The 24,476-nt window shown below is 42.3% G+C and overlaps 1 protein-coding gene across 1 annotated transcript in view; it reads left to right on the top strand.

Moving 5' to 3' along the window:
- The window catches only part of wwox (WW domain containing oxidoreductase), a 128,011-nt gene that overhangs the window by 10,752 nt on the left and 92,783 nt on the right, over positions 1-24,476 (top strand). Inside the window, exon 5 of the mRNA XM_034588019.1 lies at positions 2,247-2,353. Coding sequence (XP_034443910.1) covers positions 2,247-2,353 — 107 coding nt within the window. The remainder of the gene's footprint in view (positions 1-2,246; positions 2,354-24,476) is intronic.

Raw genomic sequence — 24,476 nt, 5'->3', positions numbered from 1 at the left:
TGGGGGATATCAGTAGGGCCAGGATCCTAATGTACCATGAAGCGCATTCACTGCTTAATGGACATTTTACACATTTTTCTAATACATTTTACACATTTCTAAATACACAGTAAAGCACATTTTCAACAATAGCGGAGCCATTTACTGTATTTTTGTTACGTTGTGAAGCTCGAGTTTGAACAAGCACACGGTCAAAAGATCAACTTTAACTGGGTTAAACTGTGGGATCCTCATCTCGCACCTTCTTTAACAAAGGTTTCCCCAAAATAAGACTCTTCCCCCCACATCTCCATCTTTATTATGTTATTTCCCGATCAGACAAAAGAACTGTGACGATCATAACAGTACAGCAGAGCAGTCAGGCCTCCTGTGTGTTGTTCAATAGCTTATGGCATCTGTCGATCCACCAGAGCAATAAAAACCTCCCTCTGACCCCTCGTCATGTTCCACCATCAGTGTACAATGCAGAAACAGGCTCTCTTCGTTGTACACCTGATCAGGAACTAATTTCAGCGCGGCCCTCTCTGCCGGCAACACGGGTGAGAGGGCGGGGAGTCTCTGTTACAGCAGTGCCACTCTCGTTATTTCACAATTAATGTCAAGCCCTTGTTATTTTTCATCGGAAATACATGGCCGCGGTGCTGCTGCTGCTGTTGTTGCTGCCATATTCTAATTTGTTCTCCATTATGGAAAACACTGGTGTTGATTAATTTCACTTTCATGGTTTGTACACACAACAAGTGAGAGTGAGGTGTTGTTGTTTACCAGCATCCAGCCGTCCTCGACAATTTCTGAACGCATAAGAAAATGCTTTAAAATTGGCACGTTTGGAATTTAAAATCTTTAAATTTTTTTTAATCATACGTTAAGGGCATATCAGAGGTAGATATTTTTGTATTCATTAAATAAGATTTATTTTTGCATGACGTAGAGAAGATTTTTGTTTCTTAAAGCCTGCTGCTCCACCTGCAGATTCAAAGCGCATATTTACTCTGGGAGTCACACCGCTCGTTTTTTGTGTCATGTTGTTTTTATTTTCATTTCCATTTCCTCTGAGTGAAATAATCTCTGCTCACAGCCACAGTCCCCTCCATTACACCTAATAAGGTGTCATATAATTTAATTCCATGCTTCACTTGTCAGAAAGGGCTTCCAATCCTACTCCAATTTTGAGTTTTAATAGATATTAGTCCTTAGCACTCTCCTCACAATTAGGCCTCCCAGTTTTGCTCTTAATGAAAATCAGATTAAGACATATAATCTAATTACAGTTCATATTAATCCACCCTCTGATACACTCTGCCTCTCAGACCCTCTGAGCCGCAGATCAGTTATTGTGGCCGTCGGTTTGTCAGTCGGGGCACTCACACTGTGAATGTGTCTATATGACTGTGGTATGTATTTACTGTGGGGCTGAAAAATGGGATGCTGTTGAACTTTTCCACGACACTTTGAAGGATAGTAAATGTCAGAGGAAATAAAAATACGGTGAAGGGAAAAAAAGTTAATCTCATAAATTAATTCAACCTACGGGTTGAAATGACCCATTTAGACTTGTAATTTAGAAATGAACTTCTCTCCCTCTATCTTCAGTTTTTGTCAGTTTTATCGTGACTACATGATTTGGATAGAGCCATGAAGTCGTCTTGGACTGATAAATTCTGGGCGTATCTGCGGACCTCGTTTCATGGGAGAAATGTCCTTATCAGAGGCCCTTTGATGTTCCGAAATATCACACAGAGGTTCAGTCTGAATGTCATGTCTGTTCGATTGTTCATTTGACACCCCTCTATTATGATCCATGTTTTCATAATTACTGCCATCACTGTATAATTAACAACATAATTAACAACCGACCTCCCTTCCTCTAGCCCCAGTGTGAGCAGAGATGCCTTCTCCAGAGCCGGCGGTCAAATTCAAAACTTTATCTAAGACGAGGGGGAAGAAGTCTTGAACCACAATAATTCCATCAGTTTCATCACTTCAGAGAGAAATTATTAACTCCATCTCCTCGACCACTGGGTTACTCAATGAAATAAATTATATGGAAAATTGATAGGGATTTTAACTTCCACCCCCACCATCAGCATCAGCACCACCCCCCCCCCCCCCCCACCCCCCATTAGATTCAACCCCTGAGAATCAAAGTTATCTTCAGAAAAAAACTCATCTTTGAAGCATTGCTTGCTTATTTTCCGTCTTTTTTAATATCTTTGTGTCTCTCTGTCTCCCTCCACATGTCGCAGGCTTTGAGACAGCCAGGTCTTTTGCTCTTCACGGCGCCCATGTGATTCTGGCGTGTCGGAACCTGTCCCGGGCCATCAAGGCCAGTAGCCTCATACAGCAGGAGTGGGTAAGTGACAGGAAAAACCCAGGAATACTATCTGTAAAGTAACAATGAATTCATCTCACTAATAGGCGTTGGCTGGGCAGCCAAAGTGTGCACAGGCACGCATTGTCCAAAAAGTGCTTAAAACGGATGAGTGAGCCATGTAGTGGGCACATGCATGATCTTGCTGCCATAAACACTGATGGCATACTAAATGTGTAATAGTACGCAATTTAAAATAGTTCTCTACAAATACACTATTAATCCTGTTTTAATTGTGTTTGCTAAAAACTACAGTGCCCGCTATTTTATTATATTATTCAGCCTTTTTTTCCTCAAATGAAAGAATATATTTCTGACTTTATGGGACTAAGAGACACAGCATTACCTCATCTTTTTTTTACTTATTAAACTAATTATTTGGGATTGGGGTTATTCTCCTACAAAAAGGCTTATTTTAGACCCCTGGCAAGTTGTGTGCTGTAGAAATAACACATCTTGTGTGTCATTACCATGAAATATATGATCCAAATTTTTCTAAGATCTCCATACTCACCTCTCCCCTTTTAAGAAAATGTTAACAAACCTTTATGTTCAGGTTCTCAAAACCTGCCTGCACACTTCTCTGGAAGGGTGAAGAAACTTCTGTGTAAGTGTCTTCGAGTAAAGAAAGGGAGAGAGAGAGTTAAAGTGAAGGAGGGAGTCAGAGAAAAAAGTGCGAGAGGGCATCTGATAATTACCTGAGATTATTGCTCTAATATCGCTGCGCCTGTGACGTGTCCCCAGATTTACGAGTGTGGGAAAATAAACAAGTGAAATGTGGGTGCTGGAGCAGAAAGAATAAGCCATTAGCACTGGGTTGATTACAGAGAGCAGGACTTGAAGAAGAAGGAGAGTGAGTGCTCAGTGCAGATATGGAGAGAGAGAGGCTGAGAGGGAGGAAAAGAGGGAGGGAGAGAGAGAGACAAACGCCTTTGAGCGAGAGTAGATCTGCAGTGTTTCAACTCACCCAAGTCTCTAATTGAAGTACACCCCTGGGGCTGTCAGTGCTGCTCCACAGTGTGAAATCCAGTGTACAGATCTATTAATGTAGCTGCTTTGTCTAAACGAGTGAGGAAAAGCTCGGACCCAACTACCGGATTCCGTCGTCAAATTGATTTTCAAGCTTCGCACCTGCCACAGAATTATCCACGGTGTCATTAGATGTTTGTTAATTAACAAATGGAAGCTTCTTAGAATAGTTTCCGAAGAGTAAATGATTCGTGACCTCTGGAGTGTAAATGATAATCTCTCATATTTGTGGGATACAGTGGCACGGGGCGTGCAGATAGTCAGCAAATTTAATAGAGGCTTAGTTAATAGAGTTCTGTATAGTTCAAATAGAGCACAAGTAGGGAATTAGCATTGCCTAAGCTCACTCCATATTTCCTTCTCAAGGAATCCCCCTGTTATAGGCTAATGAATAAAAGTCACAATATCAGAATAAATCTTTGCCGCAAATTCTCCCCTCTGGCGACATTATTAATAGATTCTGGAGAAGAATAGAAAGGAGGATTAATCTTTAAGATGATGGATGGGCTCTGCTCGCCTTCCCATGCTCCTACGTTAAGGTCATTTTGATAAGAGGGTATATTTTGGGGTCCTCTGTACAAAAGGTCAACATATCTACTTCCAGGTCCCTCTCAGAGTTCCGCTCTGGCTGCCAGGAGCGGAACTGCTGTCCCGATTGCACAGGACCCCTGACCTCTAACTACCTGCTTACTATTACTCTGAACTCTCTATTTCTCTAACTCTCTCTCTCTGTGTCTGTGGCTGCGTGGGCTAGCGCTGCTGTTCAGAGGTGAGAGTGATGGCTCATCCGCAGTGCAGGGCGGTGCGGTTCAGCGTAGCACCATGTTCTGACAGTGGGTATAATAAGGGGGTCACAGATGGATAATGGGAAGGTCAGAACAACCACTGGCTGTTAGGAAGAGCAAGGTCAGAGGGTTTATCCTTCCCAGGCAATTGTATAGTGGTTTGCCAGGAATCGCCTCAATATAAACAGAACGATATGCTTCACACAAGATTCCTGGAAAAACTGTTCCCTGTACTAACTCACTAGTATGAAAATATCTGTTTCTATATTTAGCACATTTTAACTGTTCATTAATACTTGACATTATATAGCTTGTTTGGCACTTTAGGGTTTGTATTACCTGACTGTTCATCATTAAATTAGTTTATTGCTGTGCACTGTTTTCATGATGGGGCTTCAGCTGCATCTCGGCCCTAGGTCTAAGCCGAACAGAACGTGTTGTTTCTCTGCTTCTACTCGAGCTGTGAGGTGAAGCCCCTCCAGCGGGCTCATTAGGGGAGTTTAAAGTGGCAGAGAGGGGATAAACATTTACCTTATGATTGTGTTTTACAATAAACCTGCTGGTTGCCTTTATAGGGTTCAAAGGTGGCCGTTTTTACAGGCTGTGATGAAGCCACAGTAAAACCAGTAGGGGATTAAGCAGCAGATGGGTGCTCGGAGAGATGGAGGGAGAGCAGAAGGAGTTGGGAAAACAGATAGAGAAAGTGAAACGCTATACTCCAAAAATAGCCCAAATAGACCGAGTTGATTAATGCACTTATAATTTTCAGGGTTATTGTAAATTTTGCATCCTTGCATTGTCCTGTGGAGTCCTTCAGGGAGCGATGCTGGGCAAATCTTAAAGGCCTGCAGTTCTTGGCCTCTGCTCTGCGCTTTAACTACACGTCATCTCCACCCCCCCGCCCCCTTACCTATCTATCTCCTATTCCGCTCACAGAACAGGCAGGTTAAGTTGCTGGTTAACAACCAAAGAGCTGCCTGCGTGCCGGAGATTTATTTTTCCTGATTGCCTTTAAAATTCTGCTTATCTTTGACTCTGACGTCTCCCTCAGAGAGCTGTAATGGACTCCCATGAGATATAGCCCGTTGCTTGGTGGGCCAAGCAAGGCCCTTGGCCCCTGAGTGGAATAGAACACATGCACACGTGCCATGGTCTTATTTTATGAATTTTTTCCTTTAAAAATTTTTTTCTTCCAAAATGCTCATTTCCCCTACTGCCCCTCTCTACAACACATGCTAATGAGATTCTTTGTAAAGGCATTAATTAGTGAGCTAGTCACTGATTGCTGTGCTTGTTTTTGCTTTGTGTATGTGTGTGTGTGAGAGTGTGTGTGGCAGGGGGGGTATTAATATGGCTGTGTGCCGCTGCGGAGAGTTCTGTCAGGGTCTGCTCTGGAACCAATTAGGCTAAAGCTCAGTGTCCACCGAGGCTGCTGGGAGAAAAAAGCCTGCTGCTTGCAATGTCAAACAGCAGCATTAACACAGGCCAGTGAGACAGAGTGAGACAGGCGGACTGAGAGCCGATAAACAGTGGTCACTCAAACAGGCAGACAGACAGTTCCTCTGCTACATATGAAAATCAGACAAAGAATACACTCTTCCTCTGCCACAAACCTACATGTATATATATATGTATGGATATCTACACTGATAAGGTAACGTCAGAATCAATGAAGCACAATGTTCTTTCCCGTGCAGGTGTCTGCTATTTCAGGTGGAGTTTCACAAAGCAAAGGTAGAAGAGGCCTTGAAAGATAGATGGAAATAAACTGTTGGTACAAACCATTGTGTTCCCAAGCTTTCCCCATACACACTCTTTCCAATTCACTCTTTTACGCTTTTTCTTGCTCATAGCCTATGATTTATAATGAGAATGTCACATGTTTATGCATCATGGCCTACATACAGCCGTATGAGGGAGCAAAGTTCTTGAGTCCCACATAAAAGTATCTCGTGTTCATAAGGATGCGTTTGTATATTCCGACCCCTTCCTGTGTCATTCTCACTCTACATTTAACCTGAATTACACTTGTTTGGAGAGGAAAAGTGGTGTGTGTGTGTTTGTGTTGATGCATGTGTGCATGCATTTGTCTATTTGCCCGGTGCATAACCTCCTGTGTCAGTCTGACAGGCCCCGTTCCCCCGCTGGCCACCATGCCATGCCACGCTCCTCCCGCTGAGGCCAACAGGAAGTGACACATGTGAAATGCTGACCTGGTCTGTTGCAGCCCCCTCCAGGGCCTCAGGATGCTGCTCTTTTAGTCACTCTTCCCCTCTCTCTTCCCTCGTTCCCTGGCATTTTCTTTTTTTTCATCTTTCAGAAAGACGTCAAAAGACTTGTGTCCCCCTCCATTCACCCGTCGATTCAGTAACATGTCTTTTCCTCTAAATGATTAAGGAAACTGCAGCCCCTTAGCAGGTCACTGGTACCAGAGACTTGAGTAGATCGCAGTTCATAGTTTTTAGTTTTTGTGTGTTGCAGGATTTGACCTTTTAGCTTGACGGCCACACAAGCTTATTTTCTTTCCTTTGTGACGACAAACTGCAAAACAGCCATTTCCTTGATTTGTTTCAATTAAAACATGCCTGTCACACGTGGTGCACTGCCTTTGATTAAAAAGCAAAAGCAAAGTATATTTTTTTGCATGTGGTTCTGCTGACACAAAACCGTTAAAGCTCAGATAAATCCAGTGGAGATTGTTGTTGGTGATGTCGCAGATTGTAGTTAAGCGGCCCTAGAGCTCCTTTTCAGATTGCCCCGAGAATACACCGGCATTATACCTACTCTCCCACCTCTCCCTGCTGGCCCAATCCTCTCCTCCAATCTCAGGTCCATCCACTGAATCATTGAGGGAAATGCGCTGTCCCTTATTTCCAGGATGAGGCATTGTGCAAATCGGTCTGTTTCCTCGTGTATTAGTATCACTCGCCCCTCCTCTCCAGGGACACCTTCTCATCTCTCTTTATTTACTTATTTATTTGTTTCTCTCCTGCCTGCGTTCTGTCTGCACACTGGGAATAAAAAGGTCCCACGTCCCCAACTATGCTGCTACATGGGCTTGGTGCCCGAGAGAGCAGAAAGGATGGATGGAATGAGGGTGGAATTGTGATATGTAAATTTGATGAGGAAACCCCCTTTTCCCTCAAATTTATCCAGCTCTCATTCCTCCAGCAAGCAACCACACAAAGCTCTGAAACTACTATAGGATTTACTGTAATATACCATTGAGGATTTCTTTACATTACACAGGTTACGGTTACAATGCATCTCATGGGAATACTAAAAGAGGCTTTGTGTAGCATGGGCTGTTAGTATAAACCTGTAAGAGTTGAATACTTTGAGATTTTACAGTAGTAAGCATTTTGTGTGTGTGTGTGCATCTCTTTGTAATACGTGTCACAAGTTCAGTACGTATGCACACGTACATGCACGTGCATGGTCATTGCACACACCCATCCACATGGTGTGTATTTAAATGCTTGATTATGCATTTTGCATAGCTTTGGGACATGCATCACTCTTCCCAGACTGCTAATAAAGTGACCAGGGAGATGGGGGAACCTAAATGAATCCTAAAGTGCCTGGCTTGCATTCCTCACTCCCTCACTCTCCCTTACTGCTCTGCTTAGTTATTCCAGCCCGTCATGAAAAGCCGTGCACCGCTCGGCTCTCCTCCTCCTTATGTCTGTCTGCTATAGCCAGGTGCTCTGTCTCCTGAAGAGGTGTGGCCTGCTCCTAATTGCCTGGACCACAGTGAACTATGGGCAAACGCTCTGTGTGAAGGAGCTCCGTTGAGGAATAATTTTGAATAAATCACATAGTTAGCCGGGTGGTATTTTCTGCTAAATAAGCAGTTCGGCAGCCGTCTCACATGGAGGTGCGAGCGTTAGAATGACGGGTCACTTGCCATAGGTCATGTTGGGGAGTATTTAAATGATTTAAATGATGTCAATGCCACTGAAGGGGACAGGTTGTGGAAGGATGTGTAAGGCAGCACCTCTTTGTTGTTTGAACCTGACAGACTCTCATCCTTCACTCCTTCACTCTCCGCTCTGAAGGAGGGCTCATAGCCCTGGGAAGACGGCTTCTTATGATGAGAGAGGTGAGAGGTTGCTTGGATCTCTTTCACACTTTCTCCCTTTCTCTCTCTGCCAGCAGAGGATGTTTTTATTGAAGTCTGAGAAGTGCTGACCACAGAGAGACAAGTCCAGCACCCACTAATGTTTTAAATCAGGAGATGAGCCAGTTGTAATAAGCTGCAGCCAAATAGACTCGGGCTGAGTTGATGTCTGCCAAACAAGCAAACGTAGTAATGCTGAACGCAGAAACCATCTGGCGGCAGGCTATAACATTTATCTGCTATTACCTCAAGCACTTTTAGCATCTTTAGCGCAGTTGGAAAATTAGCACAGGCTCTCAGATCCCATGATAAAGTTCATAGGAGATGCAATAGACTAATTAGATGTAATTCTGTGTGATTTAAATTGCCTGATGCTGTGTCGCATCATCTTTCATAACCCACCAAGAGTATGTTCAGACATGAGATGGGAGAGTGTGTGTGTGGATGAGCATGTGCATGTGTGTGGTGCCCTATATATCTATGTCTGATTGTGTTTCACATGTTTAAAATAGGAGGCCTGTGTTTGTGTGTAGCCTGTTGTCAGCTTGTTTTTGCTGTGAAGGACAGAGGGATTGTCACTAATGAACAGACAAGTGCGTCACAATAAGTCAACAGCTGCCATGTCTGACCATTCGGACACTGTAAGTCACACATTTCAATGTCAGGCCGTTCAAGAATACCAGTCGTAAAGCTCTCTGCAGTCAGACGCCCTCCAATCAGGATGTTTATAAAACAAAAGGGGCTGATCAAAGCAATGACACTTTACAATATCTAATTTTTACTTTGTAAATATGTCCTACTTTATTACCTCTATTTTGTGTCTGTTAGTTAGCAGGATAACACTAAAACTACAGGACACATTTTGACATAAGTTGGTGTAAGGATGCGAGAGGGAAGATCCCATTAAATTGTGTTTTGTATCTGGATCCAGGAATAATTTTTCACTTTCTTGAAACATTTTCTTAGATTTCTCAGAGACTAATTCACATTCACAAAAATCTGACTGGTATTTATGAGTGTGTTCTGATCCAAATAAAAATCTGGATCTGGTGAATTTAAATGTGGTTTGACCAGGCGACTGTTGGGCCTTGGCAGAGATGTGAACTCTACAGTGTGACATTCTAGTTTTATTCAAATTAATAGCATTGTTTTTACATTTCTATAGCTTTTATTAATTGCATTTTGGTGCAAAACTGAAGCTAGCTGCAAAATGTTTCTTTAGATTTGTGCTTTGACTTTGCTTTTGCTGATATGGCTGAGCCTCTGAGCCTTGTCTCGTGTTTATAGGATATCCTCTGCAGTCAGGTCTCATGGAAATGATATCAGTGAACCGCTCCAGGCATCCAAACAATCCTGCCCCAGGCACAGCTATCATTATTTTCTGGGAAGTTGTGTGCATGTATGTGTGTATGTGAGAGTGTGTGTGCATCTAAGTTATGTATATATGTGTGTGTTTGTATGTGCCTTGACACAGAGTTAACACTGGTTTACAGCTTAATCAGTCTGTGTAACTGAATGCATATTTATCAGAGAGAAAATTCATGCTCAAAGAATCAGACCTCAGCCCATACATCATTATCACACACACACACACACACACACACACACACACACACACACACACACACACACACACACACACACACACACACACACACACACACACACACACATACACACACACATACACACACACACACACAGAGGGAGAGATCCACATTTCATTAGAGAGGCAGATTCAGGCAGCAGTAGATTAAAAACAACGTGTGTTTTTACAGGTCCATAAATCAAGCATGGGACGAGGGGGATTCATTTAGAGAACACCGGAGTTGTGGCATAGTTGCCCTCACGTGACTAATGCTTAACTGCGATACTTTGATACACTGCCTTTTTATTAGTTTCATTCCCCCCCCACCCCCATATCAATGATTATCTCTCAGCTCACATTTGACTTGCAGAGTGGGCTCGCTGTTGTGTTCATGTTGTTTGAAGATTTCGATGATGGAGCGGCCTGGCTAACCTGTGATTAAGCCTACACACATTAACAAATGATTAGGCCTACAGAACAGTAAAGAAGCATACTCTTACACATCTATGGTGCATATAATTGATTTTGTGTTAATGATATAGATAAAGCACTTTATTTTTCCACATGCTGTGTTTGTTTGGTGAAGCCAGGTCATATTCTTTATGCTTTCCATCCATTCAGCTGTGTTTTGCCTGGTGGATGCAGAGCTGGGCTGTTAATGTGTTATTGCTATTTGGGCTGCTCATGTTTTCCGGTGCATTAATGGTGTGTGAAGCACTCCTATAAAATGTTTTGTTGATCAGTGGTGTTGGGATATAAATGCAACATCACACATGCACACCCACACACACTCCCTCTTCATTTGTCATACAGCTGTGGTCCATTTATAGAGCTGTTCTAAGGTTTACCTGTGTGTTCATGTGTTTGTCTGTTTGTAATACCCTGTTTTAGCTGTGTGTGTGTGTGTGTGTGTGTGTGTGTGTGTGTGTGTGTGTGTGTGTGTGTGTGTGTGTGTGTGTGTGTGTGTGTGTGTGTGTGTGTGCACCAGTGCTGGTCTCAGGCTAGAGAGCAGGTGTAATTTCCCCTGCACTAAAAACTCAACGAGTGGCACCAGGGGAGAGAGGAACATATTACAGGTTCAAACGGCTCTGCTCTCGTGGACTACAGAGAGTTACAGGCTCTCCTGACCTGTGGCCAGGCTCTGCGCTTGTGTGTGTGGGTATGTGCGTATGTTGAGGGAGGCTCGGAGGTGTCGGAGCTGCCTCACTGTGTTTCTTTCATAGTGTAAAGCCTTTATTAGGGTCCGGACCTGTTTTGGGGGCCGCAGGGCAATATTTCATGTGTTCCAGTTGAGAAATGAGCATGTGTGTGCGTTTGTGTGTGTGTGTGTGTGTGTGTGTGTGTATTGGCGTGTGTGTTTATGGTACAACTTTTAGATAACCAGCTCTCTATAGAGGCAGGTTAGAAGGTGAACAGGTTGGGTAAATATATCAAATAACTCTGTAATAAAACCTGCTGTAAACCAGTGAACATAGTTTGACCTTTAACCTCTAACTCCCTCAGTCACAGCACTGTATGTAGACCAACGGGGCCCAGCTGATTAATTCTGGATGCCATGAAGGAGAAGCATGATGTCTCTTATTTTTCCACCGGTGCTGTCACAATGGATTGGGGTTATTTTTTCTCAGTGGACAGTTGACTTTGAAGCACTGTTGTAATAAATGACCTTACACGTGCATAGGTGTAAGAAACAGACAGTGTGCTTTTTCTACTCTTAAATAAACAGCAAATGTTACCATGTCCCACCATCTTACTTCCTGCAGCGGTAAACAAGGATTACTTCCAAGACCAAGGACCAATTCATACTGCATTGTTTTGTAGGGATGGGGAATGGATTCCATAGTATCAGAGTTTAGGGTATTGGATTTGGAAAATGACACTTACATTATAGTGTTATATTTGCTTAATTCTGGCTTTTTTTTATTGTCCTCAATGTGTGAGGATGTTCACCTTGTAACTGGAACATGTAGCTTTAGCCACAGTTTCTTTGCAGTATATAATGAACTAGGGCTGGATGACATGACCAAATGTTATATGTAAAATTTTTTTTTTGAATAGATATCAACCATTATCATGATGGATGTCACAATATTAAATTTTTTTTAAGTTTAAAGACTGATTCTGAGTGAAGTTTGTTGTTTTAAACTCTTCTTTATGAGCAGAATGGAATGCCGAAGCAATACATCGTTAGATATTGAACCTTTGTTATATTGCTGATAAATAATGATATTGTTTAATTGCACAGCCATATTATGTGTACAAAAGTTTTTATTCCCAAGTAAAGTAGGCTTAAACTCTTATTTTGTCGATGATGGCATTTCAAACCAACTCAGTAAGTCAAAACTTACAGTTATAGTTGACAAAATGTACGTCACCCAATTTTGACGGTATCCATCAGAAATCAACCCATTGCTTAAAATGTCAAAGAATTCAAAGTGGTCAATCTGTCGCCATTATAGCCGCAAAACAGTGAATGTATCATGTGAGTATGGAACACTGGACAGTGATAGCACCAGTAAGTAAAAGTCAGTTGGGTCAGAAGGAAATATTTTTTACTCCTGTTGGTATTTTAGAGAGCAGGTGGACAAAGTTCCAGTGCAAGTGTCTGGGAAATGTATTAGCTCTATGTACTTGATCATCCACTGAGCTTCTGCTTCCTTGTCAGTCACAGTGGTGATCTATGTGGCACAGAGAGCTGCAACACGATGGAGTAACTTGACAGACCTTTGTCATTCTTACAGGTCTGTGTGTGGCAGTGGACAGTGAACAGAGTTAATTGGTGCCTCTCATCTCCCCTCTGAAGGGCACTGCTGCCCATTAATACAGTGTCATGATAAATTAGCCCAAATAAAACCCAACACATAGCAATGAATGATGAGCTTATGTCTGTATGGGTACTTGAGTGAGTCTGCCTCATTAACTTTTGGTAACCAAATCTCCCTTAGGTTTGAATGAATGACCAAGATGAGCCAACTGGGGCAACCCAGAGGACTGGACTGATGGGCAGAGGGGAGTTAAAATCACAAGAGAAGAGGGGAGTGAGTGCAGAGTGTGGGTGAGGAGAAGACAGTGAAGGCAGCAGCAGGGTGAGGTGGGGGTGGTGTGGCATGGACGCTCATCCATTACATCCCACAGCGGCCCAGGGGTCGGCTTCAGCAAGACTGATTCAGAGTGATCAGGTTTGGACTCCATCTCCCATAAATCCTGGCATGTGACGCTGATGGATGTGGGCCATAAAGCCTCCCGCTCTGACATGTGGAGAGCAACATGGAGAACCATGGGAAAATGTGAGTGCTCCAGGTTAATGTCAACGAGGCCTGGGAGCGAAGAGGGGATGATGGAGAGAAGGAAAGACAGGGACGGTGAGAGATCATAGGTGCAGAGAGGGGGATTGAGAAGAATGAGCGAGCTGAGAGCAGAATGTGAAACAGCAGAGAGTTTGTGGGAACGCTCTAACAGAATTTACTGTGACATTGCAATAATTCAGCTGTCACCATACTGGTTTAAACTCTTGTTGCTTGGAGTGCAGTGAATAGTTCCCCCCCCATTTGAAAGAAACAAAGACATGTAAATATCTCTCTTGACACATGTTTTATTTATTTCCTCCCATCTCAATAGCTTGGTAATAACCTGCATGGCTACATCACAGTGTTTGGAGAGTATCGGTGTGTTTTTGTAGTGTAATTAATTCTCTGTGTCTTTTCATTTATTCTGTTATTGTATGTCTATGTGGTGTTTAATGAATGACCAAGAGGAACATAGCTCATTAAAAAGCCTTGTGTTCATAATAAGGCCAAATACAGGAACTGCAGACCTGGCTAGACAGGAAATGGAGACATGTACAGTATACTTCCTCATTAACAGAGCCCCATTTGGGCCATAAAGTACCATCCCTACACGCTCAAGGAAAATGCCCTGATTAGAGGGGTGGAGGGGCATCGCTGCCCTAATGAAGGCTTCCCCCACAGTCATTTATGATATTGGTATGAGTGGTATGGTGACTAGGCCTATGGGATGGGCCAACTTACGGAGATATGGACGCGGGATAGCAGATGCAGTATATTTGAATGGATGGGAGAGATGAAAGGGCCAGGGGAGTGCATATCCACAACTCATTTGCAGGAGTCAGTTTTACTAGGTTGCGGCTAATGGAGATGAGCTTGTGTTAAGAGCCAGGGGAGACGCTAATTTTACATAAAACCAAAAGAGGTCTGTGAGGAGTGTGTGTGTGTGTTTGTGTGTGGTCAGGCTCACTTTATTCTGCCGGCTTATCAGGGGAATTCTAGAAGCCCTCTCACTTCACTGTCTTGCCAGGTTTGTATCTTGCACAATATGAAGAAAACGAATTGTTGCGCGTTGTTTTCAAAAACGATAAGCACAACTGTGCATTGATATTTATGTGGCAATGCCCGAAAATTCAATGTGCACCACAACGTTGTGCGAGAAAAGGTGAAGTGTTAGAGTCTAGACTGCCAAAATAAAGAAGAAGATGTTAGTGTGTTCATTCGGTTGTCATGTTTCCATCACTACCGATCAGAGCTGAAGCAGATAAAAACCATACTGCAGAGAGATTTTAGTGAATGCAAATTGTTTCCATCCAATTGCAGACAAAACCTACATCTAATTGGGTGTTAGTGGGTTTTTTGAATAGTGGGAAAGGGACTTTATTTAATGTTTACAGAAAAATTGGTAGGCCAACTCGTCAGTGTCAAGATGCTCTGTCAACTTTTGGTTGGCGTAACTGGCATATATGGTCTAATAATTAGGTTGAAATTATTTAATATGCTGCAAATACAAATTTTGTATGTTTACAAATCCTATACAATCTGCTGATTCAGTTTCACTAGAGATAATGCACAGATTTTTCTCCCATGATTGGGTGAAGAATAGGTAGAATTTCAGTCAAACAAGAATTTCATAGGTTGACTGCAGCTCTAGTGAGATCTCAACCATCTTTTCTTCACAAAAAGCTTCTTCTATTCATCTGAAAAAGAAATGATTGAGAATGACGTCACTTATCATTACTATGTCTGCTTATTTTAAAACATTTTACATTTTAATGAATTGATATCTGATTAAAAAAAAAAAAAACAGTTGGTTTTATCTTGCCGATGGAAACCTCTGTTCAGATTCACTGAGATAGTGTTGGAGAATCATCTGCACATTTTTGTCTGACTCGGTTTCCAAGAGGACAAACTTTGATTCCTTCTCTCTGACAAGTTTGTGCAAACTAGAAAACTTTGCAAAAACTTTCTGCCACCGTTCAAAGGATTTTAATGGCTCTTCATTATTTTTGAGGAGGGCTGATTATTAGACTGAATGTTTGATTTGCACAGCTTTGTGTAGAAACAGCTATTATGTGGCGCAGATTATAGGATTTACAGAGAATTTATGAGGCTTTATTTTTTGACCAGTGGTGTTGTGCATGCCTTCCACTCATTATGCTGGTTTGTGAATAGTGTGGCATTCTGACCGTCATTCATAAAATGTACTTAGCATTTCAGTATTACTTTTCATATATCTAATTTTAACACATTTCTGCACTAATTATAAAAAGTATAAAAAGCTCAGGAAAAAAACCCAAAACATAAATGAATAGATTGACTTTTAAGGTCCACTTAAAATTACCTTGACCAAATCTTAAACCATTATCAGACATGAACTCCAGAAAATGTCCGGACAATGGGGTGTGGACTCTGTGCTGAGTTTACGCCACAAGGAGAATATCTGGAGTGTTAAGGTGAGGGGGGATGCAGCGTACAGGAGGCACAACGTAACATATTAATTCTGCTGTGGAGATCACATCGACACCAGTGTCAGCCCTTGACACTTAAAGATCTCAAACCTCATTTTCTTTCCAAGTTGACGTTGTCGTCTTTGTCTTCTATGAATATGGCTCCTCTTTTTTCATCCTGAGATATTTGTAATATTATTTGTGTTGTTATTTACTCAGACATTCTCCAGGGTTTTTCCTTGGGGGATGGCTCGGACATTTCTTTTCTCACAAACAGCCACTCCGGATAATTTCCGGAGATTATCCGGAGTTCAGTTCAGGTCTGAAAGCAGCTTTAGAATAAACTTCTCTTCTACCCACTTTTGTCTCCTCATCTCTCACCCTCCTAATTTCTCCACTTTTTCTTGCCCCACCCTCCATCACTCTCCCCACCATCGCCACAGGAGCTACCTGAGGCCCTTGTGTCCACCTCATCCATCACCCGCGTTTGATTCCTCTGCTTCCAGAGAGAAAGGAAGAAAGAGGAAGAGTAAAGAGTCACAACAAGCCCTCCTCTGTTCTATCTTCTTCTTTTCTCCCCCCTCCTTCCTTCAGTGTGTGAGGGAGAGATGAATGCAGCCAGTGGAATTAATTGCACCCCGTTACTGAAGATCAGCAAGTTTGCACTGTTGGCGTGCTGATCTGCCATATGGCTGCCCACTAGGTGAACACTTTGATTAATGTTGCCCACTCCCCAGTTTTTTTTCCCCCACTAATATTTGATCCTAATAACTGAAACTCAGCTCCTCATTCAGAGTCTCTCCCTCTCTTCAGTCCTCACTCTCCTCCTCCTGTTTCTCCTTTGTTTAGTCTTTCCTCCGCTCACCTGAGCTGGCAAAGTTTGTTTTTTGCTCTTGCCTGCTCTTTTATTGTTGTTTTTGTACAAGCTTCACTTACAAAGATGTTGCGTTGGTGCCGGCAGTGTGGAGTTTACAGTATCAGTGAGATTAGAGAGAGAAAGAAAGGCCAGAGTGCGTCTGTGTTGGAGAGAGGTTTGGAGCTGTGGGTACATGTCCTTCGCAGTTGATTAGGCCCCTGGTGTGTTGAGTGTTTCTCTATTAGCCTCCTCAGCCTCTTGTCTTCTACTGTGCACACTGACTACTCTCTACCCCAGAGGTCCAGGACACACACACAAACAAACAAACCGTACACACACACACACGCCATGCACACAGTCAGATAGGAAGCTGTGTTGTGGTCCAGGCAGTAACAAGGAGGTGAACAGATGCTGGAGTCACAATATCAATAGGGCTGCGTGTAGGTAATAATACCTTAGCAGGGTTCAGCCATGAGACAGCGCTAACTAGAGAGGCAACTCTCATGTGGAGCATTCACTATCTTCAAATCACACCATGTAGCTGTGTGTGCATGTGTATGTTTGTATTTGTGCGTGTACATACTCCCATTACATGTTACAGAGAGCCTGTTTGTACTGCAGGGAAACAGTGGGTTGGCATCACTGCCATCATCAACTCTGAGATTAAGTGTTCTCACCTCAGGTCACAAGTTCAAATTTGTTTTCTTTTTTTCCGCCTGCTATAATGAGGCAACAGTACAGAACACTATGCAGACATCCATGCTGGAACATCTATTACAATCACTCGGGTGCTTTGTTTTCCCTCTGTTTTATGGCTCGTTCCTGCTGCTCGTCTATTTTGGTCTTCCTCAGCCTTGTTAAGTGCTGCCATTCTCCTGTGTTTGGATGTGGCCCAGAGGGCCCTTAGCAAGACCAGGGGCTGGGAATGAGCTGCGAGCCCCAGCCAGGGGGTGCCCACGGTAGGCTGCCAGTCCCACTAAATCTCCCTGATTACCAGGGGTGGCTGCAGTGTGATGGGGGTGTTACCAGGGTGGTGGGCTCTCCAAAGAGGCTGATTGAGATGCAAATGGGGACCATAACTCAGAGGTAATGCAGACCTGAGCACCCTTTGCCTCGTCCGTTCCTTCTCACCTCACTCTCTCATCGCTCCCCATTTACTCCAGCTTGGGAGGAAAGACTGTTATTGTCTTGGGATAAAGTTTGATATTTATCACAGTGCAAGATGTGAATTTCTCTTTTCCAGGACGTTAGAGTGGGGGCCGAGTAGTATAAGAAAGCAGGTAGATGTAAATTGATACTGGTTTTGATGAAGGGAAACAATAATACCTGATACTACCACGCAAGTGCAAATTGTCATGTAGCTGATCATATTAACACGTGTAGAAACACACCTGGAGATGCCCGAGTCTGCCTCTGTTTCCTATTAAGAACAGATGGACACAATAAAGTACGAGGGCTTGTAGAAAGGTGGAGTGAACAACGGAAGAAGAGGGGGAGGAGTAATTGCTCAGTCCTTTGCTGAATTGTTCTGTGGATGCAAATTTAAATCCCTCCTATTATTTTAATAATCTGCCTTTTACTGCTTGTGCTCGGATCATTTGTTTGCAAACCAGGTTATTTGGAGAGGGAGGCTCGGGGGTAATTTCATGCTTTGGAGCATTTATATCTATAACTTAATGAGGAGAGGGCCTGTTGTTTCCTGGTAATACACTGCTAGAGGGGAGCAAACTTTTTATTCTCCGTTTAGGGTACTGTTAGAGGGCAATAATGTGAGATTACTCTGATGGAATTAAGGAGCAAACTGAGGAGAGACCTAATGCAGCTTTAGGTGATAGACCAAACTTAATACTGATGTTTCATTCAGGGTTTTTTAGGTTCATGGGGTGTACCATAGGAGATGGGCTTTCCCATATGCCCACCACAACAACCGCGCACAGATATCCTCAAATTTAAGCATCCTCAATCCCCAGCTGCTGCCTAATTGAGCTCAGTCTGTTTTTTACCATTATGTACATTTTCTTTCCCTACTCAATTATCTAAACCTCTTAAAACCCTTATGCAACAGACAAAGCGCAGCCTTTGCCTCAGTTTACAAGATTTAGATCTGTCTCCTGCTTGTTGTCACTCAGTTTGTGCCAGGGCCTAGTGGCTCAGCCCAACTCAATTTAACACAACCTTATTGCATTTAACTGAGACAAAAGGAGCACTCGCCGTCTTCGGAAGACAGCGCACAGTCTTGTGAGATGATCAGGACTCTTAATGTAGTTACTCTCCTTCAGCGGAGCCAAAGACGTTGTGGGATGCAGTGATGGAGGGAGAAGATGTGTGTCCACGTCTCGCCGTCCACAGCCTCTCTCCTCCTCTTCTTCTTTCCTTCCTCCTCGCTGTCATTCCTTCCCTCTTCCGCTCCCTCGTGAAGGACTCTTCTCCCGGGCAAATTGAATCAGACTGCATGAATTAAGGCGATAATTCAATTTGTTTACAAGGCATCATTTATTCTCTGTCAGGCCAGCGCTCCGTTGACAGTTGGTGGCTTGCTGACCTCTGACCTTTGCTGAGGTCTTATGATGCATTTATTACAGTGTTCAACAAGAGTTTTCCAGCCTATTATCAGGCGACAAGATGAGAAGCTTATTATTCAAATCTGTGCAACACTGTAACAGAATGCAAAATCACATGACCTTATCAGCTGACAGGGGAGATCATGTACACGGTGCTTGAACAGGTGCAGTTGGTGGTAATGTATCTTCCTATAAAGAAGAAGAACAACAGTATTAATAATGATTATTGTTTACTTTCACCAAGGAGCTTATGTTTTAATTTGCTTCATCTGTCTGTTTGTCTGTCTGTTGGTTAGCAGCACTACGCAAAAACTACTTAACAGATTACCATGAAATTTGGTAGACGGGTGTGTTATGGTTGAGTTTTAGTGTGGATCTGGATCAGTTGGGGCATCCAGGATTTTTTCTCACTTTCTTTAAAATTGTAAGATAGGGGTCGTTTGAAATTTTTTTGTAGATTTTTCAGAGAATAATTCATGGATCTTGATGACAAAAAAAAAATCAATATTTTTGAGAGTGTGCAATTTGGTTCAGATCCAAATAAAAATCGGGATCTCGTGAATTTAAATGTTGTTTTTTAAAGGGGGGACTGTTGGGCCTTGGCGGAGGTGTGTGCTCTCCGAGTGCCATTCTACTTTAATATCTGATAGTGCCACTGGTGGCCTTTTGCCTTGTCTTGCTTTATTTCCTCTGGTAAAACATTTTAATCCAGGTTGCTCTTCCCGTCATTCATTTGTTCTTCTTCTAGCACTCACTCAGTATCACTACTGTGATTCCATACCAGAGAGAACATGATACTGTGTCTCAGAGAGATGGAAAAAAGGCACAATCTCTTACTAAACTATTGTGACAGTGGAAAATGGTAAGCAGTTTAGAATATTGCTAAACAAAAGAGCTTTTAATCAAAGTGCATACAAGACCCTGCGGAGTGTAAAACACTCCCTCATCAAAAGGCCTATTATACACTTACTCACATCAAAGGCCTCCATGTTTCTTAATTGCCAGATTCTTTTCTTCTTCAATTATGTTATGCTTATGTTTTTTTAATATAAAGCTGACAAAAAACGGGCTTTTGTAACCAAATCAAAGGGGCTGAATTCACCATCTCTGTACAGTGATGTGTGTTCACACTTTGTACATATGTGTAAATGTGTGCATTTCTGCAAGTTTGTGAGGTGCTTTACCAGCCCTGCGGATACCGAGATGACACAAGGCACGAGTGTTTCAGGAGAAATTAAACAATGTAAAATTAGCAGCTTTAGATAAAGCAATCACATTACTGCCACACTTGAAAAGAACACATTATTTTGTTCTTCGGAGATTTACCCTTTTCTTGCTGACACTCCCAAACAGAAAGTTGTACATACAGTATAAGTGCACAGGGTCTAGGTTGTTTTTCTCCGACTTTATTGTTATCTAACCGCAACATAATCAGCATCTAAGTCTGCGGGTGCCGTTCAACCAGACGCTAAAGTCCCGGTGCAGAATTGCAAAATAAGCTGGGTGTAAATATGTAATTGCCAGTGCTTATTCTGAGATCTGAAATATTAGGGGGCAATGTGGATTGCATTAAAATCCTGGTTGTTAGGGGTATCGGTTACACTGAAGACATGCAGGAAAATGTGCACTGTCTGCGAATCTGGCGGAGATGGAGAGGGTGAGATGAGGGGGGAGATAGGAGAAAGGAGAGGGTGAGGAAACGGAGAGGAAGAGACAGAGAGGAAGAGGAGAGCAAGTTGAAAATCTCTTGATGTCTTTCTGAGAACATAGACACATTATTTAAATCTCCATCACTTTTTAATGTAAATCTGATCAGGCTGCGCGCTGGACGAAGAGGGGGAGAAGTGGATCAGAGGCAGAAATGGACACACACACTCACACACACACTGATAGACAGCATGACAGAAAGCAGGTTTATAATATAACATTGTTAGGTTTGAAAGGTGGATGTTACCATCTCACTTCACACTTTATCTCTTATGGAGCACAAATGCACCCATCGGCTGTCGTTTGCCTTAATGCAAAAACACTCACGCAGGCTGGCTGCAGAATATGTTGGGTGTGTGTGTGTGTGTGTGTGTGTATGTTTCGGTATATGTGGGTGCATGTGTAAGTCTGTATGTGCGTGTGTATATGTGCGTGTTTGTGTGGAATCTGATATGTGCCTCAGGCCCCATGGCCCTGGTCTGTCTGCATCCGAAAAGCAAACTCTGCAATTATGATGACCGCCCTGTCCTTTTCATTTCCCATCTCTGTCTCTCTCTCTCCCTGTGTCTGTCTCTCTCTCCCTTTTTCTGTCCTTATTTTTCTCTCTTACCCGTCTGTCGCTCTTCTGAAAGGTAAAGAAATTATTATTTACACAATAGGTTTGATTACAACTCTTTAAGTAAGATCTTATTGCACTTTCTTCTGTGTGCAGTCTGGCTCACACACACGTTCATGCAGCACCGCTCCTTAAAATATTCTGCCCAAGATATTTGTAACTTTTTGGCAACAACCTCGATATTGTTCAATATCGAAAAAAATTTCATTCAATTTTTGGAAATAAAAAAAATACACAATTTGTTAGATTTTGGTTGAAATTTATCACCTAACATATAACAATAAATAATATGAATTGCTCTCACAATTTTTTAAAGGAGGAGAGTTTTGTGTAGTCTTAGTCTTATGATTTTAATTTAAACATATATAGATAGATATAAATATAGATAGATATAACTATATTTATATCTATCTATATATATAAAAATATAGTTATATGAAAAACATTAAAAAAAAAACTAATTGTTAATATTATTATATTATTATGACATTTTAATGATAATTTCCTATTTATTGAACTGTTGTTAGTTTTAGTGTTTGCTCTAAAACATATGTTGGTGGTGGTACTAGTACACACTTTTTTTTACTGTACTGTTCTTGTCGCTAGTATTTTTATTTGATGCTACTGTATACTATATACTTCTACTCCTCTACACTACAGGGAAGTATCGTACTTTTTACTTGACAAAATTTATTTGATAGTTAAAGTTAATAGTTACATTGCAGATTAAGAATTTGAAAACCCATAATGACCATATAAAATATAATGCATCGCTATACAGTAAATTAAATTACTCAGCAGTACTTAAAATCGCTTCACCTCAGCCAGCTATAACATTAAAATTCTGCTTACATGTTAATACATCAGATTAATAATCCTGTAATATATAATAATTATCTAACACTGCCGTTTTGTCTGCATAGTCAGTGCTCTTTGTTTTTTTAAAGTACATATAACTGCTAATACTTACTGATACATTTGCTTAAGCTGTTTTTTAATAGAAGAGTTGGAATTACTGAGGGAAATTAATACTTCCACTAGTTCTCTGTAATCATTTTTCCCTTTTGTTCGCTTTAAGTCCTCGGTCCGTCTTTGTGGGTTTTTTTCTGTCAGCATGTTCAGTGTTTCTGTGGAACGTCACGGCTTCTTGTCAGGTCTCAGGGAGTGATTAACTGATGTAAGTGCTTACTAATTAATGTGTTTCATTCATTACAGTCATCAAGGCTGTGTTTACTATCATGGTCCTGCAGTAGCCTCAGTACGTCACTGAATGGAAATGTCAGCAAGTATTTAACTGAGGTCTGGCCTAAACTTTTTTGTGTGTGTGTTAGTGTGTGATTGTGTGAGTATGTGAGTTTGAGCGTGTGTGTGTGTGTGTGTGTGTGTGTGGTGGCCCCGATGTCCGTGTTAAAAGTATCAGCACGTATGTGCCTCATTCTCCATGTTTCTCATCTGGAAAATCATCCCATGTCCTTCCTTCACCTTTCCCATATCTGCCCCTTCAATTGCTTGATTTGTAACTTGATTTCAGGAAAGGGAAAACCTGTAGATTATCCAGCTTTCATTAGGGGGGAAAAACCCAGTCCGTGTCAGAGAAAGAAGAAATCAATTTAATACAGACTTAACTGGAGGAAATTGCATATTCTGCCTGTATGTGCTGAACAGGCACTTTCTCTTCCTCACCAGAGACCTGCCTCCCTATTAATTGCGGTGTGTCCATGTCAGTGGGTAAGTGGGTGTGTATGTGCGCGTGCATTTGTTTGTTTGTGTGTGCGTGTTTGTGTTTGTAATGTGCAGAGCGTCTTTATTCATGTGTGTGTGTGAGGTGTGTATGAATGTGTGTTGCCTGAGTGTGTGCTCAGTCTCTTTGTCTGTGTATGGAGGTCAGTTCTCAGATCTGTGGTAGGGCACCCAGCCAGATGTGTCCGTTTCTTTATTTGCGGCTTGCGTGTGCGTTCCGCCGCATGTGGTGCGTGTCCATATTTCTTTGTTGGTGTATGGCGCGTGCATAAGCACAAGCCCATGTGACTTAGCCAGGTGGAGAGGAGATTGGTTGGTATTTATGAACAAACGTCATAATTGTGACAGGATGATATACGACCAGCATGTTCCACACTAGCGCCCCCCCCACTCTTCCCTCTCTCTTTTTCTTTTCGCTAAAAATATATATCTATGATAAAATACAGTCTTAAAAGCTGATGACCAATTTAGTGTGGCGTGTTGCGGACAAGGTCATGGAGATCTGGGTTCCTCTGTGTTCCTCCCTCCGAGGCCTGTTCTAATCTACAGAGCAAGAAGAGGGGCTCAAAGTCATTTCTCTAATTGCTTTTATAAGGTGCCCTTTTCACATGGTGTCTTCCCTGCTCATTCACTTTCACCGCCATTACAGCATCTTACCTCCGCACCTGCTGGTAAAAAATACTGCCGTAGAATATTACCATTGCTTTAAATTGATATTATATATTCACAGGGAGTAATAGAAACCACACTAAAATATAGAAATAATACACTTTTTGTCTTGCCCCACTCACTCTTACACCATCCTTCTCCACACCTGAGTTGTTCAGCGAGGTCTGCAGGCTAAGTGTTTCAAATCTATGGGGGGTACTTTTGATTTCTTAAGTGTTGTCCCTGCATTTGTGATCTATAAGGGGAGTTGAGGTGGTGAGGGGGTGGCGTGAGGTGAGGGAAGATAAAAAAAAGGGGTTAAAGTGTGAGGGGGAAGGCAGAGGAGGATAAGGGGAGCGGTGGATGAGATTGAGCCTAGTGCATTAAGACAGTGTATTATTTGGCGGTTCCACTTGCTTGCGTCCATTAGGGGTGGCTGCTGTGCTATTAAAGGGGTCAGCAAAGTGTGTGTACCTGTGAGTGCACATGTGCCAGTATGCCTACATGTGTGTGTTTTCAGAGTTAGTAGAGTGCTCCAGTGTCTTATTGAACAGAATGGGGCTCCCCCTGCGCTAATACCTCTTCATTTTATTGGATTGGATGGCCCAAGTTATAATTGTATTAGAGCTCGTCCACCTCCGTCCTCCGTCTCCGTCTTTATCCACAGCAGTGACCACATGTCATCCCCCGACACACGTGGAAAACACCAGGAGAGATGAGG

Source organism: Hippoglossus hippoglossus, chromosome 6, assembly GCF_009819705.1.
Source record: "Hippoglossus hippoglossus isolate fHipHip1 chromosome 6, fHipHip1.pri, whole genome shotgun sequence".
NCBI classification, from domain to species: domain Eukaryota; kingdom Metazoa; phylum Chordata; class Actinopteri; order Pleuronectiformes; family Pleuronectidae; genus Hippoglossus; species Hippoglossus hippoglossus.
The sequence above is the reverse complement of the archived record's forward strand: the minus strand, read 5'-3'. Positions and strand labels throughout refer to the sequence as shown.